Here is a 14734-nt window from a genome sequence, read left to right on the forward strand (position 1 = left end):
AAAGGTTGGCACCAATAGCCTTGTGGGCAGCTCACCAACATGAAGTGCCATTGCTCTACTTGTGTCCCAAGTTCAAATCCCAGTTTGAGGACCTTTCCTGATCCCGATCCCGCCCCCTCTCTCCCACTTCACTTCCCATTTCATGTACACTGTCCAATAACAATGATGGCAAAAAAAAAAAGCCAAAAATGTATCTCAAAAAAAAAAGAGAAAGAGGAGACAATTAGTGAATTATTGGATCAAAATATATTATCATTTATACCAAACATTTGAGAAAAATGTGTCTGTTTCAGTGAAGTACCAAAAAATCTGACAGATAGAGACAAAGAGAGAAAGTGTCTAGCCATACAATGGGAGTGGGGAGGAGGGTCAAAAACAAGGGGACAGGGAAAAAAACACAAGAAGAGCAGAGCGAGAGTGAGAGAGGGATGGAGAGAAAAAAGGAGAGGACCAGTAGCAGAGAGTGTGTGCTTTCTTAGCAACATCAGACGTCAGTACTGTGGCTTTCTGACTCCGAGTCTGTTTGGATTATATCAGTCCTTCACATCAAGAATCAGTTGTAGAGTTGATCACTGTCAAAGAGGACTGACTGCCATAGATCTGCTCATCTCAGAATTTGAGGATATTTATCTTTTATGTCTTTCAGTGTCTCTCTGTCATTATCTGTCCTTCATTCTGTTTGTTTGTTTGAGTTTTGCCATACTTTGGATTCTACCTGGACTCCATGTGGATAGTGAAGCACACACGGAGAGTAAGAAGGTAAGTTCTGTCTGGGGTTTATGATTGAGTGGAAATAAAGGATCACCTAAACTAGGCATCACCACACTGGGCACACTGTTATTCTGTAGTATTTAGGGGTGACTGTTATGTATAAGCTTTTTGAAAGGAATATTTGGTGGTTTGTTATAAATGTGTTTCTGAATCCAAAAATCTTATTGAATGTAAATATAGGAGGCTGTAAACTGGCATGTTGATTCCTAGATGAAAGATCATGTTACAAATACACTTAGCATGTTTGATTGCATATGGTCATATCATTATAAAAATACAATATTTTTCATATTTAATAGTGTTTATAAAAAAAAAGTAACATTACTGATAATATTTAATAATTATATTATAAAATAATTTTATAATACTATTTTGAAAAAAATATAATAAGAAAGTAATTCTATTCTATAATATTCTGATCTATTGCGGGAAATATTGTTGGCTCCTTTATGATAAATTCAATAACTGCTTTTATTTTTCATCATTTTGTACATTACATTGAACGTAGCCCTACTGTATAAATGTAATGTAAATGTAGACCAGCCAGAGGAAGGCATTCAAAGGCATATCAATAAAAAGATAATATATATAGTCCTTCAGAAAAAAGGTTCAAAAGCTGTCGGATGGTACTTTTTCATAAAAAAGTACCATTTAGATACGTATGCGCATCCTTCAGGGGCAAATAAGGTACAAAAGTGTGATTTTTAAAAATGTACAACCCAGTGATAGCTTTTGTACTTTTTTCTGAGAGTGTAGAAGTGTGCTTTGTCTTTTTATGGAGAAAACCACATCACGACATTTGGTCTATAAGGACTATACGGTCTGAAAGTGTGAGGATAAGATCAAACATTAACAAGGGATGAATGAAGGGGAAAATAAGTTGATCAAAAACACAAGCTATGTATTTTATTATATTAATGTTCTTATTAAGAAAAGTGATCCTGCTTATGAGTATACCATGATCTAAAAAAAATTATGTTGCTCTTTTCAACTCAAAAAAGGATAGGAAATGTCAGGAGAGCTTAAGCGAAGAGAGGTGGGGAGCATGAAAAATTATCAAGAAAACGTTGGCAATTGTAGCAGTCTGGCTTTGAGTTAATAAATGACATGGCAGCAGGAGATGTTGTGCATTTTTACAGAAATGGAATCTAGGAATGTGTTTAGGGTTTAAAAGCAGTCGGCAGGGTTAATTCAAAATGAGCTGTCTGCTTTAATACATCAAGGACCCTGGCCAGCGAGAAAGATAATGTATACGGTGAAAATGATGAGTTGAAAATGGTTGAAAGCAACATCCAGCTGGGCTTTTAGTCTAGAGACTTTCCTAGGTCATATGAATCCAAACCAATATAGCTTGTTGTCTGGGGCTTTGCACCAAAGAAATGAATGAAAACAGACTAGGGAGAAAATGAGGCTGAGGCTTATTTAAAATATGTTTTTCACACTCTTAAAAGGCTCTTCATTGGCATCTATGGTTCCATGAAGAACCTTTAATATCCACAAAATCATTCCATTGAACAAAATGTTCTTTACTGAAAACAACTTTTTAAACAATAAAATATTAGATACTTTATTATGATTATTTTAGCCACAAAGAATTAATGGTTTACAACCAAATAATAATTTAATTTATTATAGTATAAAGTAGTTGTACAAAATAGTACAATTATCATGTGTCACACACAGAATGATGATATAAAAGAAACCCGCTAAAAGATAATAAAAATCACATAAAAAGGCACAATTGGTCATAGAGCGCAAATCAACATGTTTACCTCACTGACCATACACAGTATAAATGAACACACAGCTGACCTGTCAAACTGAAACAGAACCAAATAACTTGCTGATTAATACTGGCAATTTGCCCACTACAGTTAAAGGTCTAAATTCAGCCAAAGTGCTGAACACTTGACAGATCTGTTAGAATTAGAAGAGCAACAAGTACGTCAAGAAGAGACTGAGAGAGAGGAGGAAATAGAAAAAATTATCAAATTGAGGTGTCATTTTTTTCTCAACGATTCCAGTAAAAAACATGAATTAGAATGTGAAACATCTCAGGGGAACTTTCAGTAGCAAACTCTTTAAAATGTTTGTAGCTCAGACCTTTTCAAAGCTTGAGTAGGACAGTGAAAACATTTTTGCTAAAGACATGGATATTCTGGTATATAATAGCTCCTTTCGTGTTGCGCGCAAGAAAAAAAGTCATACAAGTTCACAATGTAAAGCCAATGCATCTGAGAACATTCAGAGATGCATTTGAAGTTCTGTTTGAAACTCTATCTGACACATTCTATTTCTCCCCCACAGATGGGCAATGTGTCAAAAACTGCCCTGTTTGTATCCACAATCTCCCGACAGCATGACATCCTCATGGGATCAATTTATTCAGTGTTCTGTGAGTCCACAACTGCAGTAACATTCTGCTGCATCTCTTCTTTATCTTCAAATGTGGTTTATTCAGAGCAGGACAACACTCAACACCCCAATGACTTTGCATGCCTTTATTCTTTATGAATAATTCAGAGGTGAAACTGTTCACCTGTAATTAACCTCCTTCTGCTGCTTGCCCTGCTTGTGGTCAAACTGTCCTGAGGAATGAGGATGATCAAATTTATCTTCTATAATCTATTTCCCTGATATGGCCACAGATATAATTAAGAGAATGGGGCTTTTTTTTTCTTGAGACCACTTGGTATGTATGTGTGTGATTGTTCTGGTCTGCTTACTATATTAACGTTTCTTTAGAAGTGAGAACTTTAATTATGCCTCTAATGCAGCAGACAAATTGCATAGATTATTGAAGCTCATGGATTGATCCAACATCAGTCTGTTAAAAGAAATAAGGATAATTGATATTTTAGACTGCTTGAGACACCATAGCAGGGTGTACTTAGCATTTCCAAGCTCTAGGATCAAATGGTGTCTTCATGTGACAGGTTTGTCAGCTATGGCATGGAGATGTCACACTGTCAGGGGCACATTTTCAATACAGCTTTACAAATTCAGTAGCTACTTTGATGAAAATATGAAAAGATCTCCTTTGCTCACCCAGGTGTCTTGTCGCTCCTGGGAAATGGCATACTGTTGTTTGTAGCCTACCGTAAGAGGTCATCTTTGAAGCCAGCAGAGTTTTTCATTGTGAACTTGTCTGTGAGTGATCTAGGGATGACCCTGTCTCTGTTTCCTCTGGCCATCCCATCTGCTCTAGCACACAGGTGAGATCCTGTTTCATACTGTTCCTCACTGTAATAGACAGAGAATAAAGAGAGATTGAGAGACTTCACAATATTACAAATTATGTTTCTGTAAATATCAGAAATTACTTTTGTAAAAGTGTTAATATATAAGTGCGCTCTACCCCTATTTCACATTTTAGGGTTGAGAGGTCTGATTCATTTTAGTGAAACATTTCGTTCAAAAACAAAGGTTCAAAAGTGTTGCACTGTTATTCAGCAATTATGTTTTCAGTGTGCACTTTATAACTGAGTATTTTCTAGGTTTATTAGTCATGTCTCAAAGTTCCATTTTTGATAAATGCTGGAATTAAAGAATTAAAAAACATATTTATATAAAAAGATATAGCTACTTTAGTGTTAATGTAGTTAGCTAATCTTTGTAGCTTGTGATAAAGCTAGCTTAGCATGCAACAATTTCAAAGCTTCACCACTCTCTTATTCTCCCAACAAATGCCTGATACTCTTTGATCTATTTTTCAGTAAAGTATCATGGTTCTTATGTAAAAAAATAAAGAAAAGGGGTGTTTCAGAGTTCGGCAAAAACAGTAAGTTGATTTCTCTTTTTTTTCTGTAGATGGTTGTTTGGGGAGGTAGCATGTCTGTGCTATGCTGTGTGCGGGGTTTTATTTGGCTTATGCAGCCTAACAAACCTGACTGCTTTGTCTTCAGTATGCTGTCTCAAAGTCTGCGTCCCAAATTACGGTATGAAACTCTTTTGATACCCTTTAACCAAACAATTATTTTACAAACCATTACAAAGTGTTAGCCTACTGTTTCCTATGTTCTATTTTAAATATAAGCATGTTATTAAGATAAGATGAGTCTGCCAAATAACATGAATAAACACTGTGATTTTGTCACTGTTTTGTTGATTTATGTGAGAAATATTTTACATATACAACATTTTAAGAAGTTCTTAAGACAACCCCCTCCCCCGAGAACTCTTAAGACATCCAGATAAAGTGTTTCACTGAGGTAAAAGTCAGTAAAACAAATGTCTTTTCTTTAATTTTATATCTTCAGTGAATTTGAATTCACTTTAAACAACGTTGCAACTCTGAATAAAGTTACAGACCTACTTCTGATTAACTCTTTTAGCTTGGTGAATGTTCAGTTTGGTTTCTGCATCTAATTCTCTAGGCATTGGAATGGTATATACGCATTTCTAGGCTTCTCCTAGATTCAAATATTAACAATTAACATAAACGATACTGTTCTCATGAATGTGAGTTTTTTGGGGTCAAGTCTCGTCTCATACGGTGGACTCGTGCTAGTGGACAGTGGACAGTGCTTGCGCCGGGTTCTGTCGGAAGATTCTGAAAACTGTCACATTCAGTTCACTGTGAAATTAATAGACCCTCAGGCTTAAATACGCAAGAATCAGTGTTTAAAACAAATAAAAAGAGACACAGATGAAAAAGATACGAGAGAACACTTGGAACAAAACAGAACATATAGAGAAAATTAGATAAAATAGGAGAGACAGAGTGGTGGAAAATGAACCAAAGAAGGAAAGAACACACAGATAATGAACACACATTTAAGGGGTTGCTGGAGCTTGAAACACCAGGTCATTTCTTCCTTCTGTCTCTGTGGGATATGAAATTAAAATAATTCCAACTGTCCCGACCTGTGTCAGGAGAATCATGCAGGCAGACCAATTAGTCAACATGACCAGTCTGATCATTTTCTTGTAAAAATATTTATTCATGCAGTCCTTGTTTCCACAGGTAACAAATTCTCATCCAGCCATGCTTGTGTGATGGTGGTTGGGGTTTGGTGTTACGCCTCTGTCTTTGCTGTGGGACCTTTAGCCCGCTGGGGCAGTTTTGGACCAGAACCGTACGGAACCGCCTGCTGCATAAACTGGTATGACCACAAACATTTTAGCATTAATATGTGACATGTACGCAAACAGATTCTGCAGTCATGCTTTTTCTACATTCTGTGTTCCAAGGTACATTCCATCCCACGATGCCCTTGCCATGTCTTACATCATCAGTCTCTTTATCTTTTGTTATGTTATTCCCTGTACCATCATCATCCTCTCTTACACCTTCATCCTACTGACAGTGAGGGCATCTAGCCAAGCCGTTCAACAGCACATCTCACCACAAACCAAAGTGTCCAATGCACACGCTCTTATTGTCAAGGTAAGTAAGCTTCATGAGTTCATTGTTGTTTTTTGTGTTTACAGTGACCTTTAGATAGCAAAAAAACTGTTGCTTTTAATACAAATGAACCTCTGGGACATAAAAGTGTACAAAAACTCATGATGTCCACACTATCACGCTGCGCAAATATACCACATTTTATTGCCCTGTGGCGCAGACAGTACGGACGTGATGCTGTTGCTGAGTATGTACCTAATGTCCCTCAAAATGTAATGCTGATTACCCATCCTCTGTCCTCTGGACAAGGGCTGGCTGTACCTTTGGCTGTCCTGGTGTATTGTGCCCTTGTGTAACTGCACTGTTGAATATGATGGTGCTCAATGTTGATTACTGAGGCACTCAAATGTCCCCTCTAAACATATTTGTATGCTGTATTGCATACATTTACAAACATTTGGCAATCAACAGACACACATAATATAAGCATATATACCTGTATATATATATATATATATATTTTTTTTTCTAGGACTATTCTTTCATAATAGAACATTCAAAGGATCAGCATTTGTTTTTTAAATAGAACTGTCTATTTGTAACATAATAAATGTAACATAAATGTTAATGACATCAAATGTCTTTTCAGAAAAAAAAAAAAAAGTAAGTCTTTAGTACTTAGTATGAAACTAAGTAAGTTCTTACTCTTATCTTGTTTTCCATTACATATATCTAAATAATCTAAATAATCTTAAATCAATGTGTAGAAAAAAAATCTTCCAGGGGATAAGAAAAACATACTTGTTTTGCCCCTTGAATTATTTAGTTTTTTCTTGTTTTAAGTGTAAACTCAGTTAACAATTTTTCATAAAACAAGACTTAATATCTTAAGTCATTCTACTTCTCAAGTAAATGAATCTTGTTTAAAGAATGTTAAGATATTTGTACTGGAAAACAAGACAAAAATACTGAGTAAGAAAATTTTAGCACTGTCACTTTTTATCAGTTTAATGCATTCTTCCTGAAGAAATGTGTATGTGTGTGAGAATATAGGTTACAGAGGTCAAAATATGATCTCAAAACATTTAAAAACAAATAATTTCATCTAATTGCATGACAACTAAGAGTGGTGTGTTTTTTTTTAGCTGTCAGTGGCTGTGTGTATTGGCTTCCTTACGGCTTGGAGCCCGTATGCCATTGTTGCCATGTGGGCTGCGTTCAGTGCCAATGAGCAGGTCCCACCCACCGCCTTTGCGCTGGCAGCCATCCTGGCCAAATCTTCCACCATTTACAACCCTATGGTTTATCTCCTCTTCAAACCCAACTTTCGCAAATCACTGAGTAAGGATACCCAAACCATCCGCCACAGGATTTGTTTGAGCCATAGTAAAGCCAGTCCCACAGCAGGAGTAAAGGATCGGCAGGTACAGAACTTTCAGCAGTGCAACAATAAGGATGCCAGCACCTCCACACCCTTTTCCAGTGGACATGCAGAGAGTTATGGGGCATGTCATGTCTCTGTAGAAGCAGAGCCACGTCTTCAGCAAATAAGTCCTCAGAGAACTGCGCGTATTCTGGAGGGCACCGTTCAGAGTGAAATTCCAGTGACACAACTGACTGACAGAATGCAAAATGACCTCCTATGAGAAATACTCAATAAAGAAAGAATGCATAAAATGTAAGGAGGGAAAGGATGATAAACCTTGTAAGAATCACAGATGTCCTTAGGTGCCCAAACACAAGGGCAAAGGAAGCTGAGGAGAAGGAATCAGAAAATCTCTTTGTTGTTCTTATTGATCCTCAGAACTTCCTGCTGATTTCACCAATGTTTACTGAACCAAATCCACTTCCTTTTAAAATTTTAAAAGCATATTTCCTTAACGCAGGGGTTGGCAGTTCACACGGAGCATCATGCTTTTTGATTGTTTTCTAACATGCATTAAATGCATAATGTATTCTGTGTCAACAGCCTTCATTTGTTTTAACCAGACTCAAAATCAACAAAATATGATATGTGGTGAATTTATTTAAATAAATGACGTGAAATAAAGACCAGTGAGATACTGATTTCGAAAAACAATTGAAGTTCAACCTCACCAACTGTGTTTTAGTTTCATACATGGCCTGCAATGAGATAAGCAAGGTCAGTTCACTTAATAAATAAAGATTGTCATCTGCTGGCTGAACAGGTGTATTACAACTGAAAAGATTGGGTGGGTTTACATTGCCAAAGCTTTGATAAAATTACACAAAGCCAGTATTATCAATGTCCATGTAATAGTAACACAGACTAACAGTGCAATAGCAAAGCAAACTACAAACTTAGTATTGTTTGTTCTCAGCTAAACGGCTCCCATTCCTATTGCACATGGATTCATTAATGTGTACACAAAAGTACTTCATCTAAATGGAAATTGCAGTAAATTTGCAGTGGTTGGTGAGGTTGATTGGATGCACCCTGTAGCCTGCAAGCATGGTGTAATGAGCAACGTCTACCTATATGGGTCACTACACTCTCAAAAACAGAGAGAGGCAGGAAAAAGAGATCAGGAAATTCAGTGAAATAGCCTTGAGGCACCCCCAATTCAAAGAAAGCATGCAGAAAAAGACAGGGCAGGTTTTTATTTTTAAATCAAAAAGAACTGTTCATGAAAACAATCCAAAATCTGACTTAAACTACAGTTAGATGTTTGACTTGGAGATATGTTATGAAGAAAATAACTATTGATTTACCCAGGCTAAACTATTCCCTTCACTGGCAGCTGTTAACTCTATTGTTCAATTAGCTCCCTCCTCAGGCCTTGACTGAGAGAGAAGCAACTCAATAGATACAATCACACTAGCACTTCACAGCAGTGCGCTGTGCTCAATCCAACACTCACTGAACCATTGCTTGGAGGGATGTGAGAGTCGATATCTAAAACAGAGGCTTTTAATACCAACCGAGAGGGTTTTCAGGGCATTTCTTTTGTGTTGACAAGTTCTGGAAACTGATCAAAATTCAACTACACTTTATCTGAAGGTTTCAGTGGGGAGAATGAAAGTGAGTCCAGCTTTAATACACCACTAATAAGTCTCATGTGAATATATATATATATGTGTGTGTGTGTGTGTGTGTATACATAATAAAAATACTAATCAATTATTTAGGTGTAATCAGTTTTAATTGGGAAAAATACTGGGTGCATAAATAAAATGATGCTGCATTGTCCTTCTGCTTAGGCGTTGCCCTGTTTAACTTGTTTACATTGCAGTTGGTGCTGTCTTTCTGTGTGTGCTGTTCATTCATCTGAGTTTATGTCTTTCTGTAAATTAGCTTAGTAAGGACTGACTCAGGATCAATACATAATCCATTTTTATCCAAATGATTTACAACATGACAGAGTATTCTAGCAATACAATAAATTAACTTGGATAAACTAAATGTTTATCAAGGCACATCATGAGACCTAATCAGTTCTGTCCAATTATGTGTCAGTGCATTTCTGTCCGAGGTTTAGATTCATTTATACCCTATATAAATGAATCTAACCCCTTATAAAGCTCTCCGAGCCAAATTCAAAGAATCTCAGAACTACATTCAGATATACAATGATCTCACCTTCCCTTCAGTTTGGCTGAGCAGATGTTTCTTGCCCTCTCTTTCTATCTGCCTTACCTCACACTGAACAGATGCAGTCGTGGTCCACCCAGCATCTGTCCTTGACTTGTCTCAAAGCCAGTCTAATGTTATTCAGCTTTAATGAGGTATTGGTTTCAGATGTGGAAGAAGACGGTTGTGTCTTCTTGTAAATCAGGTCATTCAAGTATTCTTATAATTGAGATTATTGTTCTAACAAACAAATGAACTGAACTTGCCATTCCTGTAGCTCAGCTGGAAAGGTCAGGGATTTGATCTGCAGGGAACACACATGCAGAGTAAGGCATTCTTAAACATCAGCTAACCCTCTGGACATAGCCGTAACTCCTAATATTTTAGGTTAATATTTCAATAATTCATGACATTTGTTCACAGTTCTCATTTTTCGGATTTCAGTTAATGGTCACTTGACATGAAGGTGATCAAGTCAAGTATCTAAGTGAGTTTTATTTAGATGTATGTTTTTATTTGTAAATAATTAATTCAGTTTTTATTTTTCTATGATTTCATTCATTATCAGATGTTCATCAATTCACAAACCCCAATTTGGGGAACCCTGGAGTAAGAGATAACATATAGTCCAGGAGGATGTATTAATATTTTTAAGTTATTATTACTATTATTCATATTTTTAATGATTTTTACCGGTATATTACCTACTACCTTAAAGTTTCCACAAAAAATAAAATGCCATGTGCAAACAGTGCAAAACAATCATCAACAAGACCAGCAATATTTGCTTCACTAATACTTAGGCTAGGACCTGCGCGATTATTTTCACTATTATAGTCGATAAATAATGCGCAAGATGGTACCACAGCTGCGTTTGTAAGGAACAACCACAGAACGTGAATCCACAGTGTGTGTGATAAATGAAGTAGCTGCGGTTTTATTTATACAGGATGAGCATACTGATATACAGTGGTCTAATGGTTTTCATGATTGACCAATCAAAAATTAGTTTTTTCCATAGAGATGCACTGAATGCACTGAATTTTTTATAAATTTTTGACAATATAGTAATAAACTTTACTGCTATTCCTATTACTGTAGTTAAATTCTGTTGTACTGGTGTTTTGAAACTCACACAGACAGCTGTCAGACCAAGGGCCTGTACCATGATGGTGGCTGAACAAACTCAGGGTTACAGGATTAGTTTTGAGTTGACAAAACCAAACCAGTCCAATCTTGCTTTGTTGGTACCATGAAGCTGATCATCAACTTTCTGTGTCAACTCAGGCTTGATCCTGAGTTAATGGAGCATGTGCACATGAAAGTGTGACATCAGTAATGAACAGCCAATCAAATGTCTTGAAACTGTGATTCACTTCTCATGAGAGAGTCAGAGCTATTCACTACCAAAGATTAAAAGATTGAACAATATGAAGAATTTAAACACGTTTACAAGATGAAATTATCTATCCATGAAAGAGAGAAACTTAAAAAAAAACATAATATATATGATCATGTTTAAAGCTATTGATTCTAAAACTTATTTATATTGCATATGATCTATGTTTGTATTAATTAAAAATAAAATCTTAATAATTACTATTGAACTAATAAAGCTTGTGTGAAAATCAGACAATTTTAGCTTTAAAAATGTTTTTATTAGCGTCCTTTAATTTGGAATAAGAGAAACTGGGGAAGTGGCTTTATTGCGTCAGACATGTGTCACTTTGCTTGAAGCTGATTGGTCAATTTTCAGTTTGCTCTCTCTAAACCAGAACATAACCTGCCCTGGAGTAGGTTAGCTGTGGAGCCTTAGTTACTATGTTGATGAACATCACTAAAAGCCAAGCCACTTTCATGGTACTTAAAACCCAGGATTGGTGCAAACTAAACTGAAACTTACCTGGCTAGCCAGCTAAACCAGCTTCATGGTACAGGTCCCAGTTCTGTTCAGTCCTGTTTCTGAATGAGTAAAGTGAGTTTCATCAGAAAGTGGCTCATTTTCTCACTTTACTGGCAGCAGCTTGAATCAGTAGTCTCACTGGGCTTGTTTTCATGAATAATTCATAAAACAGCTGATCCTCATTGTACCGTACTCACAGATCTGTCAGTGTATTCTCCTTTGGGACTAGTACTGGCATTATCCTCTTTTTAGTGTGTATGTGCATGTATGCGTTTGACTCCAGGCCTGCACTAATGCCATCCACCACACACTTGACTGCCAGAAGTTTTATAGCCAAACATCACACTGTGTCATTAATGGATTTTACAACCCCAGCTGCACCAGCTAATTTGTTTTTTTGCCTAATGTGTTTTAAAACTCGTTAACCCACTGCTGTAAATAGTGCCTAAACCTCTGTTTATGTTCCCTTGAAGTTGTTTTTTTAGAGACTCCAAATCTAAATTTCCTATTGCCTTCTAAGTGGGTATGTCTGTGTGCACTTATAATGGCCTCAGTGGGGCAAACAAAGACCTGGCAGGAGATGATGAATGAAAGAGCATGAACTGGCTTTCACTCTGAAAAATAAAGGTTCTTCACTATGCCATAGAAGAACCTTTTTGCATAAATGGTTCCATAAAGAACCTTTAGCAACAGAAGAACCTTTCTACTTCTTCAGATTATAAAAGGTAAGACGGGTCTTTAAAGAAACTGAATAGCTCTTTGTGGAACCAAAAAATGGTTCTTCTATGGCATTGCTGTGAAGAACCTTTTAAAGCACCTTTATTTTTAAGGGTGTTGAAGAAGGAGATTGAATAGAAAGAGCAACAGAACTGTAAAACTGGCATGAGTCTTAACTTAATTTGCTGATTTAGTCAGTTTTAATGTTATAATATTTCATAAAAATGGTCATTTATGTCTTATTCAATATTGTTTATGTGTAATATATTTTTGTAATATTACAGTGTTTATTATAAATCACCCATACATACCCATTATAATTTTGTTTTTAAAAAATTCACGCACCATCATAATATTAACTTGGCCTAATAAAAACTGATAAGACCGCCATAGCACCAATTTTGGAAATGCTGAGAATGCTATTTTTTTATGTTGCCATGAAATGCAGTCTGGCACATTTTGTAATGCTAGAAAAGTTTTGTTTGTTGTATCATTCAGGCAATACATTTAAAAATGTATACATATATTTTACATTTAAAGTATAGATATTTTGACTAAGAGATTTGACATAATCTGCGCTACTTAAATGTAATAATATAAAATTCTTTATAACAATACATATTTGTGTTGGATAATTGCCTATATTTCCCTTTTTATACAAAAAGTAACTCTTTCTTTCTCTGCATGGTTTCCTGTTTCTATTCTCACACAAAGAAAATGCTTCGTTATGAGATTGGACATCTATCCAAGGACCAGATTCAAGCAGCTCGCATTGACTAGCATGATGCTCATTTACTGCTAGTTCTACATAGCTGAGGGCTATACAATCTGTCTAAAACACACATCGACACACACACTCCTCAGTAGCTTATATATATATATATATATATATATATATATATATATATATATATATATATATATATATATATATATATATATACTGTGAAATTGTTTTTCTAGGTCATAGTAAAAAAAATGACGTGACTTTCTAATGAGAGTCTCAGAAATTACCATGACCTTTTTTGATTTTTAGGCACAAAAGGATTTGGGATTTGCATCACTGACAAGTGACTTCATGCTTCTCTTAATCTTTTTTAGTTTATCTTCTTTTATAAAATGTTTGATTGTTTATACACATTGGTCTGAGAAGGAAAGCAAATGCGATACTTAAAAACACAACAGGGTGACGAAATGAGATGAATGATGGAAAGAGACATGAGGAGATTCCATTATGTTTGTGTTACTCTCTTCAGCTTGCTTATTTTGTCTGACCCAGATATATCCCACAAAAGTAGAGAAAGCAAGAATGATTACAGTTCACATTTCCTCCAGGCAAAAGGCCATCACAGAGAGTAGTAAGAGGAGTCCCTAGTGTATTATGGCTCTCATAATTGTATCTGAATCTTCTCTGGGAAAAAAGTGTGTTTATAAAGCAGCCATCTGGAACCATGGATAGCCTGGCCCTTTTAATGCAGACAGTTTTATTTTTTCACCATGCACACAACACAAAGGAAATATTTTCAGTGTGTGCTGGTATTACAGCATGCCAGATCACATTAGCTCCTCAGAGAGGTGTGATGAACTAAACACTCCTTTCTTCAGCTGTGAAATCCTACATTTCTTTCTTTCTCCATATAAGGACAGAACGCAGGTAGTGAGTGCAGCCCCTCCTCTAACTAGAGGGGATGTCTCAGATAGAGACAAAGTGTGTAAGTCCGTGTGTGTGTGTGTTTGTGTGTGTGTGTGTGTGTGGCTTCCTGTTTCATGAATCACCCTTTAGTCACTCAGCTGATGGCTTCAGATCTTATGCTGATATTTCAGCACACAGGCCTGTGCTCACATTAACACAATTTCACGCTTATGTGAAAAATAAGAAAATAAAAATAAATTATGTTTATCTTTAATACCTGAATGTGTTTCACACATCACACAAACAGAATCTCCTAGGTGTTTTCAGCACTTATTTTAAAGAAAGATCTGATGAATATTCAGATGCCTATATGAAATAATTTTATAGTAAAATGTGCTATACAGCTCAAGCTAGTACATCTATTAATAAATCATGGTCAAATTAGCAGAAATATGAATCATTTAATATAAAACATAAATAAATTAATGAATAAATATGCAAGAGGTGATGATGAATGACTTAATGAATGACAAGTGTTTTGTATAAATTCAGTGGAAATCTCCTGAGGTTTATGCAGGCATAGCTTCCGTGTGGGTCTACCAAGAACACGAAAGAAAAAAGTTTCTCATTCCTATTAGATACTTCATTGTCAACATTTAGTCACGAGATATAATAAATGAGGTCAGTTTACTTTCGGTATACATAAATAAATACGCAAGCATGCTGATTTGCCTATGAAATTGATTATTTGACAGCCTAATCTTTGGACTG

General features: G+C 35.9%; 1 protein-coding gene across 1 annotated transcript; it reads left to right on the plus strand.

Moving 5' to 3' along the window:
* Nucleotides 1-3078: 3078 nt before the first annotated feature.
* On the plus strand, nt 3079-7764 carry LOC113106733 (opsin-5-like). Its single transcript, XM_026268768.1, has 6 exons — nt 3079-3166; nt 3824-3986; nt 4582-4709; nt 5738-5876; nt 5965-6160; nt 7264-7764. The coding sequence occupies exons 1-6, from the start codon at nt 3079-3081 to the stop codon at nt 7762-7764; spliced, it is 1215 nt and encodes a 404-aa protein (XP_026124553.1).
* Nucleotides 7765-14734: the final 6970 nt, after the last annotated feature.

Source organism: Carassius auratus, chromosome 8, assembly GCF_003368295.1.
Source record: "Carassius auratus strain Wakin chromosome 8, ASM336829v1, whole genome shotgun sequence".
Taxonomy (NCBI): Eukaryota; Metazoa; Chordata; class Actinopteri; order Cypriniformes; family Cyprinidae; genus Carassius; species Carassius auratus.